Raw genomic sequence first — 27391 nt, 5'->3', positions numbered from 1 at the left:
CCACTCCTAAATCCCACCTCCTCTCCAGCGGCTCCCAGCTTGTGTCTCCGGCCCAGGCTACACTCTGTGCTCCAGATCTGTGGCTCCAACCTAGTCAGCGCCTTCACCAGGACGACTCAACGAGCGTCTCAGACTAACAAGGACAGCTGGGACCCCCGCCTCCGCCAGCCCCCTCCCCCAAGTTTCTCCCAGATCTGAAAACAATGCCATCTCTGCCCAAGTGGCCGGAACCCTTGGAGTTGTCCTTGAAGCCTCCTCCCTCACCTCCCTCTCCAAAGCGTGCTCTCAATTTCTCTCTTCCTTGTCCGCCTCTCCTGCTGCCCCTGGTTCCAGGCTCTACCATCTCTGGCTAGGTCTCCGCTCTGCTGCTGCCCCCACTTGGCCTTCCCACGGCAGAGGGCGAATGAGGCTGCTGCCAGCTCAGCGCGGGCCAGTACTTCCCAGCGCGCCCAGGGGCCAGCAAGCCCTCATCTGGCCTGTGGATACGCTCACCCGGTGGCTGCCTGCCTTCTCTCCCACGTAACCGTCAACCCCACTAGAACCAGGACTCTGTCACGTTCACCTCTGAGCCACCGGGGGCTGTCTCTAAACCCGTCCCCTCTGGATGGGGGCCGGTCAGGTCTCCAGCCTCGTTCACTGGACCTGGCCACCCTGCCCACGGCCCCTGCGGTGGCCTGGCCTTCCCTGCGCCTGGCAGCACCCCCCCCACCCCGCCGGGGGGCCCTCAGCCTCCCGGGCATCTTCACTCTGCTCCCCCTCTGCCCTCAGCTCCCACACGCCTCCGCTGGGAAGGCTTCTCGAGCCACACGGACTGGTCCCATGCCCCTCACACCCCTCGGCTGGGGCCTTGCTGTCCCGCCCCTCCTCAGGACCGCGGGCAGGGTCACACGTACACTCGGTCCCGGCGCCAGGGGAACGCTCTTTAATGCCAGCCGTCACGTCTAAGTGCCGCGGCGCTTCTCCCCGGCAGGCCTCCTTGTCTCCCCCTGTCCTGGCCTGACGTGTCTGTCTCCTGTGGGCTCTTTACCTGGGCCCACACGGAAGGAAGGACAGAGAAAGTCTGCAGGGAGACACTGGAGTGGCTGAGGGCAGGGACTCACCGCATTTGCCGTCCTGCAGCACCTGGCCTGTGCCACACGTCCCCTGGCCCTCCAGGGCCTTGGCCGGCCGCTGGGCCACCTCGTACTCAGTGCCTGCGACCTGGACGGAGAAGTGCTGCCGGCTGACGGACTTGCGCAGAGTCTTGACGGCGGCCTGCAGGCTCTGCTCCACTCGCCTCCGCACGCACTCGGCCGCGCAGGTGTCTGCAGGGGCGGGCGAGACCCGAGCTCACGACCCCCCGCCCCGCCGCTGCGAGCCGTCTCTCTGCCAGGCTGCCCTGCTAGGCGCTGCGCTGGGCTGCGCCTCTGCTCAGAGCCTTCCCGCAGCGGCCCCGGGCCGAGGCGCCCTTGCTGCGAATGTCTGCCAGCAGGAGACTGAGGCTCCAGGAGACCGAGGCTGCGAGAGGCATGAGCCGCTCAAGGGCCCCGCAGCAGGTCTGAGTAGAAGCCCGGCCTCTGCCACTGCAACACGTCCCCTGCCCAGGGCACAGCTCACCTCAGCTCTCATTTACAGCCCAGAGGGAACTGCTGGTGTGAAACACGAGCCAGCATCCCACAAGGCCCCTGCTGGAACCTGGCAAAGACAGGTCCTTGGCCCAACGGTCCAAGCCTGGGGAGGCTGCAGGCATGCGCCCTTCCAGGCCCTGGTGAGGGCGTGGAGCAGTGGAGAGAGGCGTGTGGCTGTCACTGCGGGCCCCAGCCCCGCTCCTCTCGCGGCCCCGGGCCTCCTCTTCCACCCTGGGCTGGGTAGCTGCTCTGAGGGCCCGGCCCTGAGCCCTGCCAGGTGCCCCGCCTGCCTGGCTGGCCTCCATCTCCGGTAGCCGTGGCTTGGGTGGGAGCCTGGCTTCATGCCCAGCAGACCTCCCAGTCCTCTGTCCTCGCTGAGGCCCTCAGCACCTCCTGCGGGGACTCCTCACCCACCTGAGGCCTCTTCCATCTTTGTCTCAACCTCGAACTCTGCAGTGATGTGGGTCACCTCCTTGGATGGGGACTTTCGGCCACGGTGTCTCTTCTTGGAGGAGTCACACTTGAGGGTCACAAAGGTCACGTGGCAGTTTTCTGGACAAGGAAGGGGCCACTGTGGCAAAGGTGGCACGGGGCGGGGAGCACGGTCCTACCTCACCCTGCACACAGACTGCTGGTGGCCAGGGTCCCGCCCTGCCGAAGAGTTCATGTGCAGACGGGGAAACTGAGGCTGGAGAAGGCCAGGTCTCAGGAGGGGCCGGGCAGGCTGAGCCAGGCCCTGCACCCAGCCCTCCCGAGGCCATCGCACCGCCGCACGTGAGGCACTTTGCGTATCTTCCTTAGCAAAGCCGTGCGGCTCCAGCTCGGGGCCGCTCGGCCCAGGTTAGGCCTGCTGGGTGCCGAGCTTTGTCAGGTTTGAGGAGGAACCCTAAGGTGTTCGGGAATCTTCACGGAAACAGAGCGGGCATGCGTTGCTCCTGGTCCGTTCCCCCAGGCTCTCCCCCAGGCTGCAACACCCTTCTGGGCCACCCTCATTCTAGAGGGAGCCGCTGCGTGAGCCCGGGGTTCCTCCCGTTTGGACACGACCACGCTGCGCGGGAAGCCCTGGCTCTGGGGGAGCCCATTTAACCCTGAGTGAGGCGGGCCGATGGACCCCAGGGATGCTTTTCCACTCGAACGCTGGCTTTCTTCCCCAGGGACACCACCACTGTCTATGGTCCACCAGGTGTGGCTCCTGGGGCTAAGGGACCACGGTGGTGAGGACGAAGAGAGGCCCCTACCCCTGGAAACCCAGTCCCGCCGGACCCTGGGCTCCCAGCCCCCAGGCCTGGGGACCTCCCCCCGCCCCCCGTGTGGGCGGTGCCAGGGCGGCCCACTCACCCAGCAGCAGCTGCCTCAGGGCCTCCTTTGCCGGCTCCCGGCTTCGGGGCCGGAGGTGGCACTTGGCATCTCGAATCTTGAACCGGGCCTTCTGCCTGATGAGGGTGGCAGGGGCACCTGGGGAAAGTCCAAATCCCCCCAGGTGGCGGCCTCTCCCTTGGGCAGGGAGGTGGTGGGGCCGGGGGCTGCGGAGGGAGTGCCTGAGCGTGAGGGGGCTGCCAGGGGGACAAACCCACTGGGAGCCGTGGGTGGGGACCTCTGCCGCCTTGTTTCTCTCCCTGAAAAAGGTGCAAGGGTGGACGGTGGGGTCCTGCTCGCCCCAGGGGCCATCCAGCCAGCGGTCGGTGGAGGAGGAAGGGCAAGCCTCCTGCCCTCTCCCCCATCACCAGAGCTACTCTATGCGGCTGGCGCTTTCAGGAAAAGGGGCAGCACGGACGAGAGAGGGAAGCAAGGAAGGGAAGGGGATTTGCAATGATACAGATGCCAGAGCCGCTGGGTCCTTCCAAGAGCAGAGCAGACCCTTGGACCAAAGAATCCTATAGTCACAGAAGCTTAGGATTACATCATGTACGTATTAAGCACATCACTGAATCCAGCCTCTTGAATAGGAGAAGCTGCGGAAGCACAACCTCCCGCGGGCAGGGGAGCTGGCTGTGTCCCAAAGTGCGTGCGAGTGTGCGTGCCTCCAGTGTTCCTGGGGGGCGGTGGGGTGGGTGGGTGGTCTCCCAGGGGAGCTCTGACTCTGGGAGTTTTTAGAACCTTGTGGCCGCAGCAGATGTGACTCCCTTCACTGAAATGGAATCTGAGATCCATAGACCACTTTAGGGAGCACTTCAGGGTCACTAAACCACTCTGGAACCGTGGCCCTGAGCCGGAAGGGCCCTTCCGTGGTCCACTGCCCTTGGGCTGGGACTCAGCTTACAGCCTGCTTGCTTCTGGGTCCTGGCCCTGCTCTTAGCTCCCTGGCACCCTGAGCCATACTGGGCAGGCCCCAGGCCAGGAGGCCTTCCCTGGGCCATGCCCCTCTGTCTCCCCCTGGCCTGGTGCCGGACGGAAAGTCAAGGGGTTCCGCAGGTGCGTGCGGCGTGGACAGGCCAGGGACTACCTGAGCAGCTGGGCCCGGTGCTGGAGCCGGTGCTGTTGCGTTTCTGTAGCATCTTGCCCTGGAGGCCCGGGACACCGCAGCTCAGGCTGTAGCTGTCGTCTGAGTCTGTAGAGAGGCCAGGGCTGAGGTGGGCCTGGGTGCCCCCCCTTCCAGCACCCGTACATCCTGGGGGCCTCGAAGGGGTCACTGAATGCAATGAAGGTCAGGACTGACCCTCACGTCAGTCCGTTTCTGCTACACGACTACAGGCTAAGTGGCTGGGCAGGAATGCGTCCGCTGCACTTTTGAGAAGGACACTGCGGCCCCCACAGAGCCGGACAGCTGCCCAGGGTCACTCAGTGACCAGGGCTGGGGGTCCTCATTCCTAGGTTGGGCTCCTCTCCTGGAGAACAGCAGGGAGCAGAGGCTGGACCCCAGGGAAGGGAGCCCCGCCCCCACGCCATCCCGGGGACAGCCCTGGGTTACCTGGCGTGAAGAGCGTGCGGGCCAGGCAGGACAGGGAGCAGGTTTCCACACCGCCCACCGTGCCGCAGGACAGCTGGGCCTGGGGTGAGGCCTTGGCCCGAGAAAGGCACTTGCCCGTCTCTGAGGAGAAGGAAGACACGAGAGGGGCTTGAGGGGCCAGGGGTGGCTTTCTGGAGCCGGCAGGGCCCCTGAGCATGGACCAATAGGAACTCCCACCACACGTCCATCCCCTGGCCAGACCGTCTTGGTGGGAGGGGGCTGGGAGATGGTAGGGTCCACATCCGTTTGGACGTAGGGGGACGCTGGGCCCAGGGAGCGGTTTGCTCCCTTCTCCCTCCAACACCAGTCCAGGCTCTCTGTGAGAAGGTCCACTCCCTGTGCCCCGATCCCAGGGCAGGGCTGGATCCTCCAGAGCAGGTGTCCCTGCCCATCTGGGGAAAGGAATGGCTGCAAATGGCCATGGGCTTCTTGGCAGTGACCAAGCACGGGAGGGTCACCGGGAAGCCCTCTCTGGGGCAGCCCCCAGACACATCCATTCGGTGTTTGACGATGTCCAGAACTGAGCTCTTCAGAGTTTCTCATGTGGAGTCGCCCCAGGGAACAGGCTGAAACAGGGGACTTACAGCTGGAATAAGCAATTGCAGTAGGGGAACTGCCAGCCTGGATGATCTTAAACATGTGGCTGAACACTTTCAAGGAAGCGTCTTAAAAGGACACAATCTAGAAATGAAAACAAACTCATGGCCCTCCAGATGAAACATCTGGCCCCCAAACAAACTCAAGACCAAAAGGCCTTTGTTCCCAAAGGATCAAGAAACTATGAACAAAAACACCTGCAGATCATACAAACCAAAAGGGCCGCTGAAGAGCCCGTGTTCTCACTGGTTAAGAAACAGAAGGACAGCCATCCACAACCTTCCAAGGGAGACGTGAGCCCCCAGCAGTTCCCCGTACTTCCTCTGACTTCCTAGAGGGGATTGTCCGCAACTACAGATGGACAGCACAGCTTTCTTGCGCGCCCGGCCCTGCACGTGCCCGCACGTCCTTGTGGGGACGTGGGGTATGCAGAGCACTGATGCGTCTTTCCCGGAGCCATTTCTCAGGGCTTTGTTGACAGCGAGCACCTTCTAGGGATGAGGTAACATCTCCCTCCAGACAAGAGCAGCCTGGCTTCCGTTCACTACAAAAGCGAGGGGTGAGTTTCCCAAGCTGGGCGTCCTTCAGCCGGGATGCAAATTTCCTGTCTGCGCGTCCTCCTGGGTGGACGGGACCTGGGGGGCTGCTGGCTGTGCTGTGAGTTACGAGGCTCTTGGACTCTGACCCGGGGGTCCCACGAGTCCTGCCGGCGCCCACGGAACAGGGGCAAGCTAGCTTACTCAGCTCACATGCAGAGGAGATCTGACTCTCCGCTGTGGAAACCAGCCATCTTACCACCTTAGGACATCGAAGCCCTCAGAGAAAAGTGTAAAGTCGCCTAAAAAGCAAGAGGGAAGGCCAATCGACTGGCAGTAAGGAAAAAAAGGGGAAAAAAGTACATTTGCCTTATTGTAAGCATATCTGGTTGTGAGAGAATATGCAAGAAGATGAGAAGAAGCAAATTTGAAAAGGGTCAGGGATTTGTAAAAGGCTTGAGGGGACATGAACTTGATTTGCTTTGGTTTATTAAAACCACTCAAGTAAAAACAAAAACCATAATTCAAAAGGAGTCATGTACCACAATGTTCACTGCAGCTCTATTTACAATAGCCAGGACACGGAAGCAACCTAAGCGCCCATCGACAGATGAATGGATAAAGAAGATGTGGCACATATATACAATGGAATGTTACTCAGCCATAAAAGGCAACGAAATTGAGTTATTTGTAGTGAGGTGGATGGACCTAGAGTCTGTCATCCAGAGTGAAGTAAGTCAGAAAGAGAAAAACAAATACCATATGCTAACACATATATATGGAATCTAAAAAAAAAAAAAATCGTCATGATGAACCTAGGGGCAGGACGGGAATAAAGACGCAGACTTACTAGAGAATGGACTTGAGGACACGGGGAGGGGGAAGGGTAAGCTGGGACCAAATGAGAGAGTGGCATGGACATACATACACTACCAAATGTAAAATAGATAGCTAGTGGGAAGCAGCCGCATAGCACAGGGAGATCAGCTCGGTGCTTTGTGACCACCTAGAGGGGTGGGATAGGGAGGGTGGGAGGGAGACGCAAGAGGGAGGAGATATGGGGATATATGTATATGTATAGCTGATTCACTTTGTTATACAGCAGAAACTAACACACCATTGTAAAGCAATTATACTCCAATAAAGATGTTAAAAAAAAGAAAGGAAAAAACCCCACTCAGGTAGTGGGGCTTTCTAACAACCCTCAGTTCTTTCCCGAGTTCCAGCCTGTAACGGCTCCTTTGGGATCATTATCAGAAAACAAGCCTCCCTTCTCTAGGTCAAAGGCCCTGCACGTATTGTGGGGAGGGAGCTCCTCTGCAAATGGAAGTACCAGCTAAAATACACCTACGGCGTTATTGTTAGAAGTCTCAGAAAATTCTCCTACACGTGATTCAGATGACAGCCGATGGGAACCTTAATATACCTCTATTATGTACGATCAAAAAACTGAATCCCTGGGGCAAAGTTTCCACGACATCAGCAGAACGATTGGAGGAGAGCCCAGGAAGAGTCCAGACTGAATCCTCCCTGATTGCCAGAAATCATTTTTTTTTTTTGGTATCAACATGCAAAGGTTAGGCCAGGCTCTCAGGGGGCAAACTCAACAACTCGGGGAGCATCCGTGACCAAGGCTTGTCCTTCCTGCCTCAGAGCAAGCACAGCCTTGGATAAAGTCGTTGAAACGTCTTCAGATCTTGTACCAGAAGCACGTTTCAATCTGAGGGTACCACATGCAGTACGATCCCTCCTGTGACCTGAAAACACCCAGGACTTTTTCTGCTTGTCAGTGAACTAATCATGGTGTCTGGCTCCTTTCTCTTTCTCATACTACCGTCGAGCAACTCTCCTACCCCTTCCTCTTTTTTTTTTTTGGCTGCACCACGTGGCTTTTGGGGTCTTAGTTCGCGGACCAGCGATTGAACCCGGGCCACAGTCACGAAAGTGCCGAGTCCTAACCATTGGACCGCCGGGGAATCCCCTCTCCTACCCCTTCCTGAAGGAGGGACTCGTCTCTGTGTGTCTGTACTTCAGAAGTGTTCATATCCAGAACAGATCTTTTGGATGCTCTACACCAAATCCCAACTTAATATTGTTTTGTTGATGGGACTTATCTTAAAAAATGAAGAGATCCTAAAATCCATATGGAAATTCAAGGGAAGTTCGAGAACAGCTAGATCAATCTTGAAATATGAAAAACAAAGTAGGAGGACTCACATTTTATGATTTAAAAACACTATAAAGCTACAGTGGTGTATAGGTATGAGGACAAACAAATAGATCAACGGGACAGAACTGAGAGTCCGGAGACAAATCCATACATTTACGGCCAACTGATTTCAAGAGGACGTGAAGATAATTCTATGGGGAAAAAGAATGGATTTTCTTCAACAAATGATGCTGTGACACTCGAAGAACCACATGCAAAAGAATGAAGGTGGACCCCTGTCTCACACATATAAAATTAATTCAAAATGGATCAAAGACCTAAATGTAAGAGCTAAAAATATAAAGCTTTTAGAAGAAAACAGGTGTTGTCTTTGGGAACTTAGATTAGGCAATGAACAGTTTCTTAGAAGTGACATAAAAAACACAGGCAACCAAAGGAAAAAAGAGATAAACTGAACTTTACGAAAATTAAAAACTTTTGTCATTCAAAAGACACCATCAAGAAAGTGAAAAGACAGCTCACAGGATGAGAAAACAATCTTTGCAAATCTTATGTCTAATAAGGGACTTGTATCGAAAACATATAAACATATAAAGAATTCTTACACCTGAATAATAAAGACAAAGAACCCAATCAAACAATGGGCAAAGGATCTGAATAGACATTTCTCCAGAGAAGACACACAAATGGCCAATAAATACATGAAAAGATACTCAACGCCATCAGGGAATTACAAATACAGACCACAATGAGATACCATTTTACACCCAGTGAGGTGACTATAATCAGAAAGTCAGCTAATAACAAGTGCTGGTGATGACGTGGAGAAGCTGGAGCCCTCACACACTGCTGGAGGGAGTGGAAAACCCTGCAGCCACTTTGGAAAACAGACTGGCAGTTCCTCGAAATTTAAACACAGGGTTACCATATGACCCAGCGATTCCACCCCTAGGTATATACCCAAGGAAATTGTAAACATACGTTCATACAGAAATTTGCCCATGAATATTCATAACAGCATTATTCATAATAGCCAAAAACTGGCCACTACCCAAATGTCCATCGACTGATGAGTGGATAAACAAAATGCAGTATAACCGTACAGTGGAATGTAACGCAGCAATAAAGAGGGATGAAGCACTGACACATGCTACAACGTGGGTGAACCTTGAAAACATCACGCTAAATGAAAGGTCAGTCACAGAAGGCCACACGTCGCATTCCACTTACATGAAATGTCCGGAGTAGGCGAATTCATAAAAGACAAAAGTCGATTATGGTTGCCTAGGACTGGGGGGCTTGAGGGAAAATGGGGAGTGACTGCACGGGGTTTCTTTGGGGAGTAATGAAAATGCTCTAGAGTGGATTGTGGCTGCACAACTCTGTGATGACACTAAAATTATACTAAAACACACTGAATTGTACACTACATGGTGAATTTTGTGGCACGTGATTATATCTCAAAAAAGCTGTTAGTAAGAGCAAAAAACAAAAAGAAGACAGACAGGAGGCTTCCCTGGTGGCGCAGGGGTTTAGAATCCGCCTGCCAACGCAGGGGACACGGGTTCGAGCCCTGGTCCGGGAAGATCCCACATGCCGCGGGGCAACTAAGCCCGTGCGCCGCAACTACTGAGCCTGCGCTCTAGAGCCCGTGAGCCACAACTACTGAGCCTGTGCTCTAGAGCCCGTGAGCCACAACTACTGAGCCTGTGCTCTAGAGCCTGCGAGCTACAACTACTGAAGCCGGTGTGCCTAGAGCCCGTGCTCCGCACTGCAACAAAGAGTAGCCCCCGCTCGCCGCAACTAGAGAGAAACCACACACAGCAACGAAGACCCAACGCAGCCAAAAAAAAAAAAAAATAGTACTTTAAAAAAAAAAAAAAAAGGAAGAGCGATAGTACCAGGCTGGACAGGCAAGAATCCTCCAGGCCGGAATCAAGCCCGGAGGGGCTCCAGTTGGCTCCAGGGCCGCACCCGTGGCTCTCTCTAGCATGTTAAATTGCTAAACATAAAAGGTAAACGTGCACATGAGCGGAAGCAGTCAACCTTAGAACGCTTTGAAAACAGAGAGGTTTCCTGCGCATAACGGGAGCACAGAGGCCCACAGCAGAAGAGGTGCAAGTCGGTGGCAATGTTTCCGGATCATCATGTGAAACAGGCTGCTCTGGCCCAAGTCCTGGGGCAAGGACAGAGGGGCCCAAGGGTTCCATCACACACACACACTGTTTGGCTTCCTACTCTGTAAAGAAGCGGGGGGAGCTAGTTGTAAGAGGCATGAGGACGATGCCTGGTGAAGCCAGAGCGGCCTCCTGGGACCACCAGACCACCTCACTCAGACGTTTGCTAACGTTTTTTTTTTTTTAAATAAATTTATTTATTTACTTTTTGGCTGCGTTGGGTCTTTGTTGCTGCACGCAGGCTTTCTCTAGTTGCGGCGAGTGGGGGCTACTCTTTGTTGCAGTGCGCGGGCTTCTCATTGCGGTGGCTTCTCTTGCTGCAGAGCACGGGCTCTAGGCACGTGGGCTTCAATACTTGTGGCACTCGGGCTTCAGTAGTTGTGGCACGCAGGCTCAGTAGTTGTGGCTCGCGGGCTCTAGAGCGCAGGTTCAGTAGCTGTGGCGCACGGGCTTAGTTGCCCCGGCATGTGGGATCTTCCCGGACCAGGGCTCGAACCCATGTCCCCTGCATTGGCAGGTGGATTCTTAACCACTGCGCCACCAGGGAAGCCCCTACCATCCTGATTCTTTAAATCAGTTCTCCCAAGCTGTCGCTAGGGAAGCCAACATTTAGAAATGTTATAAAGTATGTTACACGGACGTAATTATGATCGTCTTTGTGGGCGATACATAAAGAAGGAAAATGCCCTCCCATCAGGAGAGACCGGTTCAGCTGTCTTGCAATGTATCTGACTGTTCGTCACAACACCGCCCACAGACAATATACCTGCAGCTCCACTGAGGTTGACCCCGTGTCTCACATGGACATCTGATTCATGGGTGCTACCCCAGGACCTCAGCTAACTGCCCTGTGGGTCTCTGTAACAAGTGAACGAGTCCCCAGTACCCTCAGTGAATGAGCCCTTTTCAAAGCGTCTAACGGTAGAACACTTTCTGAGGGACATAATGATACCTGGTGAAGCAGACGGTGGAGGCTCTTGGCCCCAACCAGAGGGACTGGACAGCTTTAGTGGTCATCAAACATGTGTCCCTCACTTAGGGTGATAGAGTGAATAATACAGCCTAGGGCATGGCGTGGGGGGCAGGACAAAGCGCTCTGCCTGCCTAGTGCAGGTAGTTATAGATAATAGTATGACCTTGGATCTCATGGGCAACCAGGGCAGTTTGTGGCCCTGCCGATACTTCATTTGGAACCTGGATTCACAGTACAAGTGAGGTGGAACTGTCTACTTCAAGGCTACATGAGAGAGCAACCTGCATACTGTGGACTTAGGGAGCAGGTGGGGCCGGTTTTCCTGGTCAGCCCTGGGAACCCTTGAATCATGCTTCTAGAGGGCCTTCCTTCCAGCACCTTCTAGTAATACCTGCAGTCACACTTGTCTGTCTCATCCTTCCACATCTACTGTCTAGAATATCAACTGTTTTCGCGTATAGTCCCAGCAAATGGCTCAGAGACAAAAACGGGATAAAACCTCCCCGACTGACTGTGACCTGACGGTCAGACCTCCACCGATGACCCTTCCTGGAGGCTGGTTTGGTGGCAGTGGTGAAGATCTGGACAAGCCCTGGTGGCCTCTCCTGCAGCTCTGACTGAGGAGGGACGACCGAAAAGGGGACTGAGAATTAACAAACAAACAAAGAAACATGTCCTCATATCCCTAGAGAAAGCCTGTACCCGATAGCTCTGGTCAGCAGTAAATACCAGACCTCACAGGACCCTAATGATCAGTGGACACACCTCGGAAAGCCCATCGAAGGGCGTGGGCGTGGCAAGTTAGCCAGCTCTGGGCCCGTTCACTCAGCGATCAGGCTTCTGAGGCTGGTGTGAGCCCCGTCTCCCTCAGCGCCCCGCAAAGACATGCTGCTGAGACTGACATCACCTGCCTTTAACCAGCACAACTCCACACGAGCTCTTCCCCCAAACTCTAGGCAAAACCAGCGGTTTGCTTTGCTCAACCAGACTGCCGGGGCAGCATAGCAATTCTTGCTCAAGTAAGCAATAAACTCAGCTGTCTGACCTCGGGTAACTAAGTGGTGGTATCCATTCTCTGATACTTTCATTCGTTCATTCAACAAATCCTTCACTGAGTGTCTATGGCTGCTGGGCCTGTTCTAGGGGCTGGGGATACAGCAGTGAACAAGACAGGCAAGGAATACCTGCTCGGGTGTGCAGAGTGTATGTTCAGCGAGGACAGACCGACAACACCCCGCGGCAGCCAGTGGCTGCGATGGGAGGAGACGAGCGTGGGACAGCCAAGAGGCGGAGGGCGCGCAGAGGGGGGCCGGCTGCTGCTCCAGGTGTGTGGTCAGGAAGCCCCCCACCCCAAGCAGACCCCTGCAGAGAGTGACGAGTCCTCTAGGCTAAGAGAAGAGCCTGAGCGTGGCTATGTTGAGGTCGGGGGGCTGCACCTGTGAGGTCAGGGAGGCTGGCACGCGCTGGGTGGGGGTGAGGGTGGAGGGCAAGCAGGCCGGGCTGTAGCAGCCTTTGGGCCATTCCAGGAACCCAGACTTTGCTTCTGCACGACGAGGACTCCCTGGAGGGCTCTGAGCCGAGAGAGATGAACTCTTAGATCTAGAAGGCTTACTCTTGAGGCCCTGGGGATGCTGGAGCACGGCGGGGCAAGGACCTGAGAGCCGTTCCTGGGACCCAGTACAGGCCCGGCACACAGCAGGTAGTCAGTATGTGTTTATGGAACCAGTGAACGTGGACCGTCCAGCACTCAGCTGAGAGGTGCCCCAAGGCCCCAGAGCCCAGCAGCAGAGGGTGCAGGAGCCCTGAGCTCTCTAGGAGGCCCGCCCCTTGCCAGGCCAGCGGCGGGTGTACAAAGACCCAGGCGCTCCCCGGTCCAGGCTCTGCTGCTGCTGCACCCCGTGTAACCACCCCTCCCCTCCCACCAGCTTCCTTGGCAGGACAAGGGGAGCTGGGGCTACTGAGGCCTCCGCGCCCTGCTGCTTCTGAGTGTCAGCTCCTCCTGAGTCCACAGCTCTGGCTGCACACGCTGACCCCCAGGTCTCCACCTCCGTGCTCCCCGTGCCCCCGCCCCAAGCCGTTTCTGCGCCTCCAAGCGTGCTCTCCCCGCTGCATCCCCTCTTCTTCTGTCAGCCCTCATTCCCATCAGCCGTATCCCAGCAGCAGAGAGCACCTGCCCGGGAGCCGCAGCCATCCAGGCACCAGGGGAGGTGCTGGCACCCAGGCCCTTCTCAGGGGTCCTCGCGATGGCTCGCCCCAGGGCACTCACCCACGCAGTCCTTCCGGTTCCAGTGGAGACGCCTCCCCGGGGGGCAGACGCATTCGTAGCTGCCCTTGGTGTTGACACAGCCCTGGTCGCAGCTCCCGTTGTTCATGCTGCACTCGTCCACATCTGGAAGCACAGGTAGGCGTAAGGGCAGGAGGGGGGGCTGGACGGTCCAGCCGAGGCCACACCCTTGGGCCTGGCAGGGCAGGACCCACCCAGGACAGGAGGGCCGAGAATCCCCTGACCCTGACGCCAGCCTGATACTGTCACTGGATGCAGACATGTGGTTGCACACGACACACACACGAGCTTGCACACGCACAGGGTTCCCGCAGACACCAACACCCATCCCCCCCTCCAGGAACCGCAGTGGTTTGCTGAACTTGGGCAGCTGAGCCCAGACTTGGGGGAGGGCAGAGAAATGGCACAAAATAAAGCTGCAGTCAGGTCTTGTGGGGCCGGAATGATCAGCAACGGCCCCGGGGTCCTGAGGCCGTATCTCACTGTGGGACTTCGGACGTGCCCTTCCCAGCCAGTTTCCCTCCTGCACAACAGGCACCTGGGCACAGGAAGTCTCCCCTGAGGCCCCGCCTTCTTTTGGGCCAAAGACCTGTGTGCAGAAGCTGGTGCCCAGGTTTTTGGGAGTCCCTGCAGAAGAATCTGCAGCTCACCCCACGAGCCACACCCCTAGCACCAGCTGTGCCTGAGCCCACCTAAACTTCACAGCTGCCCAGCAGGGGAAGTGTGGCTACCACCAGGTCAAAGGAAAGGGAGAGACACCAGGGACCTCAGGGCCATTCTTGACACCCCCGCCAGCTTCACCCCCCAAGCCTGTACATCCCCATGTCCCATCATCCGTGGCACCTAAAGGCATCTAGAGCCTTCCCTCTCTCCACATCCCTCCCCACCCTGCCCAGGCTCCAGTAGCTCTCACTCCCATGCCTGGAGCCGTGTCCCCACTGGTGCCCTGGGTCCCACTCTCCTAAACACGTGGCAGCTGGAGGGATCTCGTCACATGAACTTGAGCCCGTCACATCCCTGCATAAACCCTCCAATGGCTTCTCATCGCACTGGGAATAAAGCCACAAGTCCCCTGGGGCTCACGAAGCCCTGTGTCCCCTCTGTCTGCACCTCCCGCCGTGTGCCCCTTCCCTCATGGGACTCTAGCCCCACTGGCTGCCTCTCGGTCCCTCGGTGCTCCTCTGTCTCAGTGCTTTTGCACACGCTGACCCCTCTGGCACGCTTCCCCCACCATGACCCTAACACTCCTCCTTTAGGAGCCCCCCATTGTCCCCACCCTCTGCCCTTCTCTGTTGTTAACCCCTCCACCGGAATGAACTGTTTGTGGGATCCTCTGTGCAGCCATCCTCGCTTCCGGACTGGGGTTTCCCAGAAACTGCTGTTTCCAGGCCCGTGTCCACAGCCTGGCTGAGGCCTGGCACCCAGTGGGTGCTTGCTGCCCCTCCCCCACCCTCCCGCCTTACCCTTGGCTGACCCCTCTGCCCACCAGTCCCTCCCAGGCCCGTCAGAGTCAAGGTCAAGGTCGGGGTGTGGGGTGCAGTGCAGGTGGCCGTGCGGCCGGGCGCGTGCCTCTGGGGGGAGGTGGCCCTGGCGGGCGAGCTGCAGACCTCCGCAGTGGGTTGTCCCATAGAGTGTGTAGCCGCGGCGGCACAGGCACTGGAAGCTGCCCGGGGAGTTGATGCAGATGTGGTCACAGGTCCGCTCGAAGGAGCACTCGTCGACGTCTGTGTGGCCACAGGGAGACAAAATGTGGGAGGAGGTTCAGGGTGTGGTGGATGGCACGGCCTGCCCCTCGCTCAGTCACTCAACAGACCTCTGTGCCCGACAGTCCTGGGGCCCCAGGCTCAGCGCACAGCCGACGCACAGCAAACGTCAGACTTCGTGTCGCTGCCCAATTTTCCATTCTGTCTCCATTAGCCTCATGTGTCTGGGTGAGAAGCTGCCTCACATCTTTTTCTGGAGGTGGGCAGGGTAGAAATATTTTGAGTAGAAGGGATTATTACGAATCCCTGCCATTTTGATATCTCCCATTCCAGTGGGATTAGGGTAGGTATTTAATCCACACCTGCAGGAAACCAACGGGCTTGCCTGGGGAAGGGGCTGAACTGGGACGTGAAAACAGACCACTTGACTGCCGACCAAAGTGTGTTCCCCCATCACCCCAAGATGTCTCTGGAGAAAATGGGGAAAACAGCACAGACAGAAAGGGGGGTGGGGGTAGGGATGGTGCCACCCATGGGGAATAACAAAGTAGCCTTGACAGTATGTGACACTTGATTCTGACCACCCTGGCAGCCAGGGTAAAAAGGGAACGAGGGCGGGCCACAGACTGCCTGCTGCTGGAAAGGAGGAAATGAACTACGTGTTTGCAGGAGACCAATCTATCCTGGCCGTAAGTTCTGAGCAGGGTGGCCCCCATGGGACAGCTGATGGGGGTCCCGAGGGCAAGGCAGACACTGACCTGCCTCTCCTTGGGCACTGCGGCTGGAATCTGTTCTTTGAATACATTTGCTCACGTGCCTACAGACGCACTCATAGCATATGTGTTTGTAATAACACGAGCACGAGGAAGGAATCACTGCGAATGCTCAAAGGAAGATGTGATTCCTCCCGGGGGGTGGATCTGGGAAGATCTCCTGCTGCTGTGGCACCTGGGCTAGACCCTGAAGGATGGGGCTAGCCCGGAATGCAGGAGTGAGAGTGGGGGAAGGGCACTCCGGGCAAAGGCTGGGAGGTGACAGCACTGGATCCTCAGGGATTGTGTGGAGCTCAGGGGGGCTGGGGAGGTGTCTGGGGTCCCCATCCCAAGGGCCCTGCATGCCTGCTGGAGCTGGGGACCCAGGGGCTGTGCTGGAGCAGGGGTGGGCCGGAGCCCCAGGGCCTTGCAGAGCTGAGTCAGGAAGAGGGGGGAGGAGACTCAGCCAGAGCCCGGAGCAGTCCAGCCTTCGCCTCCTCCGCGGCCGCAGCTGCCCGCCCCTCTCCCAGGGCAGCTGGGGATGCAAAGCCAACGGCCCTCCCTCAGCCGTCCACAGAACGCGGCAAGGCAGACGGAGAGACAAAGCCAAAGTGCAGAGGAGCCTCGATCGGAGCCCAGACGGGTGCCGTGCTCCCAGCGGGCCCCTGTGCCCCGAGAGGAAGACAGGGCCAGGTCGCCCGAGCAGCGAGGTGGAGGCCGAGCCCAGGGAGGGGAAGCGACGGGCTCAGGTCACGTGCTGAGCCCCAGGACGGGCTGGCCCTGGACCCTCCCTTACCAGCCTCTGCTCTCGCCTTCCTCGGGGCCCTCGGGGCCTCGCGCTGCCCCAGGCCGGCCTCTGAGCACCGCTACGAGGCAGATGCTGCAACCGCAAGCCAGATGCGGCCCGGTGCAGCCTGTGGTTCCTGGGACCTCGTGGAGATGAAACGACGGACGGCAACAGGGTAACAGCGATGGAGCTGAGCCGGCCCCCCACCCCCCGGCCCCACCCTCTGCGCGTATCCCCGAAGCCGGCTCCTTCTCAATGGCCTCATCTAGCTCCACGGGGCTCCTTCTGGTTCCTCACACCCCCTCAGCCCAACAGCGCCACTTCCTGGTCGGGTTTGCCTCCCTGGCTCCTCCTGGAAGATGCCTATTCATCCTTCAAGCACTTCCCCAGTGTCCCCTCCCCCAAAGCCTTCCCTGACCCGTCTCTCCACTGCCCATCCTCTGGGCTCTCACTGCATCCAGGATGTCTGCGGGACTTGTCCCGGGCTATGATGCTTGGCTTCTGCCCAGGTCTCTCTTCCCATTACCCCTGCTCCTGGCAGGTGCCCAGGGACCCTGAGGAAGGGCTGCTGGAGCACGCCTGCCACGTGCTACAGCTTCCACCAGGTGGCAGCATCCACCTGGCCTCTGAAGCCACTGCCGGTGGCCTGGGAGGCCCCCTCTGGAGGGAGGAGCCGGCGCCACCTGGGACACGGGCCGACCCCTCCCTGGGCCTCAGGTCCCCTCTATATCAGGGAGAGGTGGGGCTGGATGGCTTCTCAGGGCCCCTAGAATCATAAAGGACGGGAAGACAGGAGGGCAAGCGCACAGGCTAGGGACACAAAAACTACCCCCGGCCCCTCAGGCCCGGCCCGGCCGGCGGACACGCCCACCCCAGGCTCGCCTACCCTCCTGGGAGCCTGTGTGGCCTGAGAGGGGCGGGACCCCACGAGGACCAGGGCGGCTCACCTTGGCACGTCCGCTCGTCCGTCAGCAGCTTGTACCCCTTCCGGCAGCCGCACTCGAAGCTGCCCACGGTGTTGCGGCAGAAGTGGTCGCAGCCTCCGTTGTTGACCAGGCACTCGTTGATGTCTGCGGAGCCGGGCGGCAGGACGAGGCGAAGAGAGTGGGCTGGGCTGCACTGCCCGGGCCGCCTCGGGTCCCCCGGCTGAGCCCAGGAAGGGGGGCTGGCTCACAGCCGTGGGGGTGGGAGGACGGGAGACACTGCTGCCCCCAGGACCTGGCGAGCCTGGCGTTTGTGCACCGAAGGGAGGGAACTGGTGTCTGCGGTGCCGGCCAAACAACAGGGACCAGGACGCTCCCACGCCCTTTCATCCCCGGGGAGGTGCCAGGGAGGCGGGGAGGCCGGGAGCAGGGGGCTGCTTCCCGGAGGCTGTGACTCTGGGCTGGGCGAGCTACTGGACCCCTGGGGCCTCGGCTCCCTGTCTGTTAAAATAAGGATCAGAGGCGCCCCTACGTGGAAGGACGTCACGAGGATGAAATGAAATAACATCCCTAAGGCGACGGTGCTCAGCCAGGGCCCAAACAACTCTTTACAAAGTAGGTTTATTGCTCCTGCTTTACTGACGGGGAGACTGAGGCCGGGAGGGTAACTGGCTCCAGGTGCCGCGGCTGGTGGCGGGAACGGGCGCTCCTGGGCCGCCTCCCTTCCCAGCCTGGCTCCTGCCGCTCCCCCTTCCCCATGCCTGCAGGTGAATTTGAGCTGTTTCTTCACTGGGCATGTCACGAGTTGCGGCTGCACCCTGAAGGCCCCCCAGCGTGACGCCCCCAAGCACCCCACCGGTGGGCCTCGGCTTGCACACCTCTAGTGATGGGAGCTCCTTCCCGCACGAGCTCCCCCCACCCCCATGAGCTCCCTCCCACCCTCCTTGCCCTGCTTCCCTGGGCTTGTTCCCCGGGCTCCCGGTCCATCTGGCAGACTGAGCTGTCAGAGACCCTGTCCCTGAGGTACCTCTTCTCACTCTGAAGTTCCTCTTGGGCTCCGGCTCCCGGGCCCCCCACGCTGGTCGCCCCCCGCCGGCCCCCCAGACCTAGCCCAGCAATTGGGAACAGAAGTAGGAGATGATGTCCAGGAAGGTGTCCCCACCCTGATTGGAGGAGGGCACAAAAGGAAGCGGTGAAAGAGGCATCCCCCCGCCCCCGGCAGAGAGAGGACTTTCTGTGCTGGTCACTGGCCACTTCTTAACAGAGCTGCTGACTCAGACTCCAGCACCCGCTGAGCCTGGCCTGTGTGTGAGGCCCGGACACCCCTGTCCCGTGTAACTGGCACGGCCAGTTGTCAAGGTCAATCTGTCTCCATTTCCCCGAGCCCCGCGGAGGAGACTTGGTCCTATTCCAAAGACTCCGGTCTCAGGCGCAGCCTCTCACCACGCTGCTCCCAGCTCTTTTCCTCAGATCGAACAGGCTGGACTTGACACCTGCTGAAAAGTCCTCTGGCAGCAGCCCCACAGAATGCTCTTCACCCCAACAAACCCCCAAACGTCAGGAGAACGGCGGGGGCGTTAAAGAGAGCAGGGCTGAGACCCCTGGGTGGGCAATGCTCGGAGCCTTCGCGAGGGGAACAGGCACAGCGAGTCGGGCGGGCAGACCCAGAGCTGCTTTCCTGCGGAGGCCCGGGTGGGGCTGGGCTCTGGGGAACACAGGACACTCAGGGGCTGTGCCCGCCACCTCCTTGCCCTCGGCCAGCCTCCCCGAGGTCCCTCTGCCCCAAGGACCCATTCTGTTTGCGTATGCTGACGATTTTGGTGCCAGGAAGATGGGAAGGGCGGGGAATCCGAGGTGGCCCTACTAAGGGAGGCCGCTAGGGCGTGTGTGACCCTGGCTCCGCCTCTCACGGGCTGGGCCTTCACCTCTCTGCACACAGGAGGTGCTCTACGTGTGCACCAAAATGATGGCTAAAAACACAGACCGCTCAGCACTGCGAACTCTGCCTGCGCCCCGAAGCCTGTGTTTCAGGAACAAAGCGGCCTCAGGATGAGCCCATGCCCCAGAGGAAGTAGCAGGACCCTCTGGGGGTCACGGTACCTGCTGGGCGGGCATCACCTCGTGCTGGCGACCAGGCCAAGCACTTTCTGGCAAGGTCTCGTGTGACGGTCAAAACAACCCGAGGCCAGATCTCCCACTTTCCGGGGGAGGTCACAGCTCCACGCAGGAGGCCGACTTGAGCCCAGCCCCAGGTGTCTCCAGAGACGGCCCCGTCAGTGCGGCACGCTGGCCCTGCGGCCTTCAGAGGAAGTAGACCTCGAGTGCAGCGAGGGCCTGTCCAGGACAGAGGCTGGGGCTCTCCGTCGCCCCCTCCCCCGGGGGTTACAGGAAGACAGGGGAGATTCTGGCTAAAAGCCTCTGACAGAAGAACGGAGGGCCCGCTCAGCTCCGTGACCCTGGGCAGGGCAAGGCCCCTCTCTGAGCCTCAGGCTCCCCATCTGCAAACTGGGCTAATAGCAGGCACCTGTCCAGCATCCTTCACTACGACTGAACATGCAGACGGGGCTCGCCTCCTCGGGAATGCCTCAGGCCTTCTGGAACCCCCTAATCCCATCCCCTACCCCATCTGGGCCTGTCGGCTCAGGGCTCGCCTCCTTGGGAATGCCTCAGGCCTCCTGGAACCCCCAATCCCATCCCCTACCCCATCTGGGCCTGTCGGCTCGGGGCTCGCCTCCTTGGGAGTGCCTCAGGCCTTCTGGAACCCCCTAATCCCATCCCCTACCCCATCTGGGCCTGTCGGCTCAGGGCTCGCCTCCTCGGGAATGCCTCAGGCCTCTGGAACCCCCAATCCCATCCCCTACCCCATCTGGGCCTGTCGGCTCAGGGGCTGTCATGGCAGCTAGACAGGAGGTGCGAGGCGCTGTTCGCTTGAGGCCCAAGCTGGTGTAGCGGGCTGCCTGGGGGTCAGAGTCGGGGAGGCCCCGTCCCAGGCTCTAGCCTCAGCTGTAGTGAGGGGGCAGTGGGCTCGCACGGCCCCTCGGCCTTCATTCTGATGAGCCTCTGCCGCCTTTCCACCTCCCACCCTTCCAAGACCCCCCTCCTTCTCTACTGTGCTCCCACCGGGCCCCACCAGCGGCCAGCAGTCCCCTACCTGGTTACAGAGGCTCACGGTCTCCCCTCCACACCCTGGCCCAGCCCGGCGGCCCCGCCCTCCTCTTCTCTGCACGCTTGGATCCTGTCTCGGCAGCCCTCACCCCACCCTGCCTGGGGAACAAGCACCCCCTGGAAAGCCTTCCCTGACGTTCTCTCCAGAGTTAGCTGCTCCCTTGTCATGGGACCTGCCTTCAGCGGGATGACAGACGGGCTCCCACCTGGAGCCCCAGGGCCCAGCATGAGGCCTGCACAGCAGGATGGGGCACTGAACGAATGGATGAATGAATGCGTGAATAAGCGAGTCGGGGGGCTGAGAGGTTAGTGGAACATTCGATGCGTCACCCAATGTTTGAACATCAGTGCGTGTTGGGGGGAAAGGTGTGGGGTGAGCTATGGGAGCACGCAGTAGGTTGGTTGCTCCTGTCCCCCTCTGCCCACCCCACTGAGGGGGCGCAGCCTGGCAACGCAGAGGCCACGTGGATGCGGGTTTTGGGCCTGTGGGAGTGGGCTGGCATCACTCTGGAGCAGCCTAGGGGGAGGGCAGGCTGCTGGGCTGGGCTGGCCGGGCACAGGGCAGGTGAGGGAAGAGGGCCAACAGGCAGGGCTGGGGGCGGTCCTCCCAGACTGGTGCTGGGAGGAGGGGCTGGTGTCCCTGAGGAAATCCAGGCTCTGGCTCAGGAAGTTGAGGCCCCAGACCTCCCTCCTCTCAGAAGGGCCAATTAGCAAGGTGCCCGCTTCCCAGTATCGAGCAGGACAGCGCCAACCAGGGAGCCCTGCGACTGGGCTGTCCACACTCTTGAGACAAAGCAAGGGCACGGGGCAGATCCTGCAGAGCCCCCCACGGCCCTGATGTTTTGGGGCAGGCCTCCACCTGCCCACGTGATCCCCGGCCATCCTGGGTTTTCAGCTCTGGATTTTCCCAGACCTCCAGCCACTGGTCTTGCTTAGCAATGACCTTCTGGCTTCCAGAAAACACTGAACCTTCAATATCCTCCTCTGGGCCCTGCCAAGACCAGGGCGTGCATGCTGACCGAGGAGCCAGCACCCCAGGGCCAGGGCCTCGGTTTGTCGGGGATCCCCAGCTGGCTTGCCCCCCGCCCCGAGCCCCCGCACCCTGCCCTGCGCCCCTCCAGCCAGGCCCCGGGAAACTCAGACTGTAAGCCCAAGGCTCTAAGACTCCAAACCCGGGGGTCTCGAGGTCAACATTTGGTTTCCAGGGTTCCCTGATTTGGAGACGCTCTGATGTTCCTACTATATAGTTCTGGACCAGTCCCACGATCCTCAAATTCTACGTATAACAACATTCAGACAGTTCTTCTCCACCTCTGCTGCCACCCCGGGCCCAAACCATTGTCACCTCGAGCCTGTTCTTCCCGACCCTGCCTAGAAACCCGTCCCAACAGTGGCAGGGACTGTCTCCAAACGAAAATCTGGCCTGTGCCTCCTTGCCCAAGAGTGTCTGGGGCCTGGCCGAGGCTCACAGGATGAAGGGCCAACCCCTTCTCCTGAACCTCCCCTGAACCTTCCCCAGATCTGGGCACCCTGGCTGCTTTGGGTCCTGGAACCCCAGGCCTCTGCACAGCAGTCATGTTGCCTGGATTAGAGCCTCTTCCTCCATCCTCCCCGCTCTCCTACCCCCTGCCCAGACTTTAATTTTTAAAGTCTGTCTTCTTTACTCAATAGAAGATCTCTGGGCACAAGGAATTTCTGTTTCATTCCCTGGTCTCCCCTGCACTTGCACACAGGAGGAGCCCAGAAAACCCATCTGGTGCATGCGTGAACGAAAGGACTTCCTGACTCCAGGGCAGTGGGAGTGAGGAGGGTTGGCTAAAGGCAGATGAGCAGCTCTGGGTAAAGGGTCCAGTTGTTTCAACACAGGAAACATGGTCGGAGGCTCAGACTGGCGGGCCTGGGGCTGTGTGGACAGCTCCCTTCAACATCTCCCCCTACCCCAGACTCAAGGTGGGGTGAGGATGGATGCCCCTCTCGCCAGCAAGGATGGGCAGGGGGCAGCAGTCAGCGTCCCCTTAGGTGCTGCTTGTGGGCCATGTGACTGCTGAGGCCCCTTTCCAGCCCAGAAAGGTCGGCTCCCAGCGGCGAGCTCCTGGCCTCGAGTCCGGAATTAAGCCCTGCCCTACCCCTCCGGTCCTGCGTCAGCGCTGTGCCTTGGACGGGGTGTGGGTGGCCCGATTCTACCTTCTTCTGTCCTGGCTCCAAGGGCAACTGGCTGGACCTGCTGTGACATTGCTGGGCTATGAGGACGGCTGGGTCTGCGGTGGACCCTGGCCAGCCCTCCTGGCATTAAGCCCACGTGGCAAGGCCTCAGAGAGCCCCCGCCCACCCGGAACACCCCTCGCTCTAAGTGGGCTGAGCGGAGGCTACAAAAGGACTTTATTTTCAAATAAACAGGTGGGAGAATGGTTATTTCTGTCAATAATCACTAGGTTCTTCCCAGCAGAGCGGCTGCGGAGAAGTCACATGCTCTCTATTTTTACAGGCTTCAGAAGCCCATCTCAGACTATTCAAAATCACCTGAGCCTCCGCTGTCAATCTTCTCACCCACTGGGCTTTGGAAGTTCTGGCTCCTTTGCCCTTCCATGCTGGCCTCCGGGCCTGCCCGCTTCCAGGCAGAGTGATGGGAGGAGGGCAGCCAGCCTGGGCAGGGATCTGAGCGCTGGTCTGGGAGTGCTGAGGGGCTGCACCTCACTCCTCGCAAGGGCTGCCTCCCGGCCCAAGGCCCGCAGGTCTTTGCCTGGGCTGGTGCCCCCGTGCTGTAGGGCTGGTGCCCCTGTGCTGTAGGGCTGGTGCCCCCGTGCTGTAGGGCTGGCCCCTTCAGTCCTAGGGCTCAGACAGCTCTGGCTTCCCAGCCCCTCTGCTTCCTGTTTCCTGAGGGGTCCCCAACACGGCTGAGCCCCCGCGGGCCCTCAGGAACCTCGGAGTGAGCCGGGGACAGTGGGCAGAGAAAGCTCACCCTTCTCTGGCTTCCAGCAGCCGGCAGACCGGCCCATTCCTGACCTTCCCAATCCCTATTTCTAATTTTGCATCTTTAGTCCTCCGGTTGAGATCCCCCTGCACACCTTCCCTCTTCCAGTGACGAGGACACACAGTGTCCTCAGTTTGCTAACGCCGACAAGAAGACCATCCTGGCCTGGTCTGAGCCCTGTGCCCTGCTGCCCCCAGCTCTGCAGAACGCACCCCCGCCAAGGTGAGTGAGCACAGGAACCAGCCTGGCCCTGCCCCCTGGGAGGCCACAAGGAACCTCTGCCGGCCTAGGAAGCCCAAAGAAAAGGTACCCCGTTTGTTCAACCCAGGGTGAAGCCACATTCTTCGATATCAGAGCCCCGCTTGAACCTGTCAATATACAGTGGAACTGGGGCTCCCTTGAGCCTTGCTGGGGAGCGCTGGTGCTGACTCTCCCTCTTCTTAGCTTCTCCAACAGAAATGCACGTGGCAGCTGACCACCCTCGCCCCTGAAGCCATGTGTGGTCGCACACCCAGCCCAAGTGTGCCGCCCTGCTCCTGCCCTGCCTGCACCACCCGGGGCCCGGCGAGGGAGGTGGTGTGCACTGACCTTTGCACGTCTTCCCATCCGGCTGCAGTGTGAATCCAACCGGGCAGCTGCATCGCACGCCGGTGGCCGTGTCCTTGCACGTCCGGTCACAGCCTCCGTTATTTACTGCACACGTCTCTGAGGAGGGAAAGAGAAAAAGACACTCTCAGTCTCCTTGGACAGAAGCCACCACCTTTCCCCACCTGTGGGGGGAATCTCCTGAGACAGGAGACCTGAGTTCAAATTCTGGCTCTGGGGACTTCCCTGGCGGTCCAGTGGTTAAGACTCCGTGCTTCCAATGCAAGGGATGCGGATTCGATCCCTGGCTGGTGAACTAAGATCCCACGTACCGCGTGGTGTGGCCAAAAATAAATAAATAAATGAATGTTTCCAATGCAAATTCTGACTCTGATACACTCTAGCTGTGGGGCCTCTCTGAACCTCAGGCTCCCCATCTGTAAAATGGGAGAATGACACTGTTTCCCCTCTGATGATGATGGATGGGAAAACTGTTTGCAAACCGCAGGGAGCGGTGCCAACAGGGTCGACACCACCACCAGGGCCAGTGCTGGGCTGGTATTTAACCACCCAGGGACAGATTCCTAAACCCTTGCCTTGCCTGGGCTTGGACTCCAAACCCAGACAGGCAGTTACTGGGGCTCCCAAACTCGTCTCAGCGCGGAATGGCTTGTGGCCCTGGCCGTGGAGTTGCAAGGGGAGGTTCCCAGAGCCCGCGCACCATCCATCACCTTGATGAGGCTCTCAGCCCAACATCTGTTCTCGCTGAACGATAAGCCAAAGGCGTCTGTTTTTTGTCCACTTGAAGCTAGTCTAGTGCTTTTTTTTTTTCCTCTTGCAAATTCAAAGGGCTGGAGTGGCTGGGGCATAACTAAGGTCACTGAGCTCGTCGTGCGGTGAGAATGATCCTCCCCAGGCCCGGAGAGGGGCTGGCACACCTGGGTCACCGGGGCACGTGGAGGAGCCTAGTTCCCGGGCCTCTGAGCCTTTCAACCTGGGTTTCTTCCTGAGCATCTGGCGTGCTTTGGTGTTGTGGGAACTTCCCTCTCCCCTTTGCTGCTAGGAAGGGAAGCGCCAAGGGCCCCCACCTCTTATAACCTGAAATCCCCTGCCTGTCTACCGTGGCTGCCCCTGGCTGCCTGGCCCCAGCGGGTCTCTCCCCAGAACTTTCCCCCTACCCCATTTATTCTGTCTGTCCTTCTGTGGTGTCTGCATTCCTGCAAGGTGCATTCTGTTTTCTCCGGGAGTTTGGGGATGAACGCAGGAGTGATGACTAAATGAATACATACCCCAGTTGCTAGGAGTCTCTGCTGCTAATGTCTTTCCTTTGAACTTCAACTTGTAGGGGGTGGACGGAGCAGGGAGAGGAGGAAACTGGGCTTTCCCTCTGTGTGTGTGTGCGTGTGTGTGTGTGTGTGTGTGTGAGATTCTGTGGGGTGACCACGATGGCGGTTGTCCTTAACACCCTGAACTCGGGGGCTGCCTGCTGCCCGGGGCCGCTGCCCGTTTTCTCGAGGTTGAAGCCTTCACCGCGGTAGGACAAGCTGTAACCGCTACCGCAAGGCCAGTCTCCTCGCCCCTGCCTCTTCCCAGGCTTTCAGCGTGTCTCCCCATACTCTAGCCCTCCAGCTTCTGTCTGCCTGCTGTGGGGCATGTTGCCCAGTGGCTGGGAGGCCTCCTGCCTGCTCATGGGTCAAGGTCAGCGCAGAGACCTCCACGAGCAGCCTCCAGACGCAGAAAGGAGGCCTCCGCCCTCCGTGTGCGCGTGCGGGCTGGCCTCCACGTGCGCGTGGGCCAAGCTCTGACCCGCACACGCCTGCGCAGGCCCTCTTGTCTCCCCCGCCGCCCGTCTCCTGGGGCAGTGGAGGTGGGGAGGCCAGGGTGTGACTCTGGCTCTGTCGCTCACTGAGTGACCCAGCGAGTCCGCCCCTCGGGGCTCGACCTCAGCACCTACACCTGGCAGGTGAGGACGGCAAGCCTTCCCTCCCAGGGCTGAGGGGAGGATCAAAGACACCCCACACTCAACAGCGTCTGGCCCAGGGCCCAGCCTGGAGTAGCTGCTCAACAATGTTAGCTTCCTACCCTGAGGTTACAACCAGAGAGGGAAATCCCGCCTCCGGCCCTCAACTCCAGAGCCAAGGTACCCCCATGTGCCTTTCCAGCCTTTTACGTGGGAGAGCCCCTCTCTGGAGAGGGGGCAGAGAACCTGCCTGTTTTCCAGGTGCAGGTAGTTAAGGCTCAGGCCTTGGAGAGGCAGGGGGAAGGCCCGAGAGCAGGGGGCGGGCAGCAGAAGGTGTCGAGAGCTTGGGCTGGGGCACAGCTGGGTGGCCTTACTTGGCGACAGCGGGATGACCACTGGGTCTCTCCATGGTGGTGGAGGTGGGACGTGGCGTGGGCACCAGGGACTGTGTCCCTGAAAAATGGACCCGGCCAACCAGGCTCCAGGGGGCTTGCAGGCCCTTCCTGTCTCTGGAGGCCCTGATGGGACTCGGAATCTTGGGCCTCCCGAGCGACCGGGGCCCTGGAGACCTGCTGGCCGCACCTGCCCTCTGGGTAGGAGAAGGAGGCCGAGCTGGGGCCGGGGTCAAGCCTGGATGGTCACCCGCTCTCTGCGCCCTCAGGGCAGGTCTCTCCCCTGTAGCGAGCACCCTTTCAGTCTCCTGTGTTACCCTAGACAATGTTTGGTACAAGAGCTCTTTGGGCTCCCCTGGGTGCTGGCCAGCCCATCCCACAGGCATCGCTGCACTAGGCTCCCCCACGCTACAGCAGCTCTGTGGACGGCCCCTCGCCTCCCAGGTGCAGAACTGGTGCCGAACACTGGGAATCGGCGCAGAGCAGCGTGGCTGGTAAGGGGCAGGGCTGGTGGGACCCGGTGGGTGCACTCTAACCCACCAGCAGGCTCAGATCTCCATCCAAGCCAGCCCCAGCCAGCCCCAGCTGGGGCCCGCACGGCCAAGCGCGTACCTGGCTCTCTAGCTCCCGCCCAGTGCGCCCCGTCTGCACGAATGCTACTCCATCTGCCCCAAGGACGCTTCCCAGGATGTGCCTTCCCCCACCATGGGCCCTTTGCAGGTGGAGAAACCGAGGCTCAGAGGAGTAAAGGACCTTTTCTAGGCAGGATTAGCTACACGATTTGTGGGACCCAGTGTGAAATAAAAGTGAAGGGCCCTTGTTCAAAAATTGTTAAGAATTTTCCAACAGATAGCCGAGCACT

At 59.1% G+C, this 27391-nt stretch overlaps 1 protein-coding gene across 5 annotated transcripts in view; it reads right to left on the bottom strand.

Moving 5' to 3' along the window:
* SCUBE1 (signal peptide, CUB domain and EGF like domain containing 1) overlaps positions 1-27391 on the bottom strand; it is a 131067-nt gene that overhangs the window by 17550 nt on the left and 86126 nt on the right. For 4 of the 5 annotated variants that reach the window (XR_009565479.2, XM_030855708.3, XM_060306271.2 and 1 more), the window contains 9 exons: positions 24181-24297; positions 17481-17603; positions 14899-15015; positions 13274-13396; positions 4516-4635; positions 4051-4155; positions 2946-3062; positions 2022-2159; positions 1101-1304 (listed from right to left, as the gene is read on the bottom strand). Coding sequence is in view for 4 of the 5 variants with exons in the window: in XM_030855708.3 (XP_030711568.2) it covers positions 1101-1304; positions 2022-2159; positions 2946-3062; positions 4051-4155; positions 4516-4635; positions 13274-13396; positions 14899-15015; positions 17481-17603; positions 24181-24297 (1164 nt within the window). In the remaining variant the exon portion in view is untranslated. The remainder of the gene's footprint in view (positions 1-1100; positions 1305-2021; positions 2160-2945; positions 3063-4050; positions 4156-4515; positions 4636-13273; positions 13397-14898; positions 15016-17480; positions 17604-24180; positions 24298-27391) is intronic. The other variant, XM_060306272.1, reaches the window with a different exon arrangement.

This window comes from Globicephala melas, chromosome 10, assembly GCF_963455315.2.
Source record: "Globicephala melas chromosome 10, mGloMel1.2, whole genome shotgun sequence".
NCBI lineage: Eukaryota > Metazoa > Chordata > Mammalia > Artiodactyla > Delphinidae > Globicephala > Globicephala melas.
This window is presented reverse-complemented; position numbering and strand designations above follow the sequence as displayed.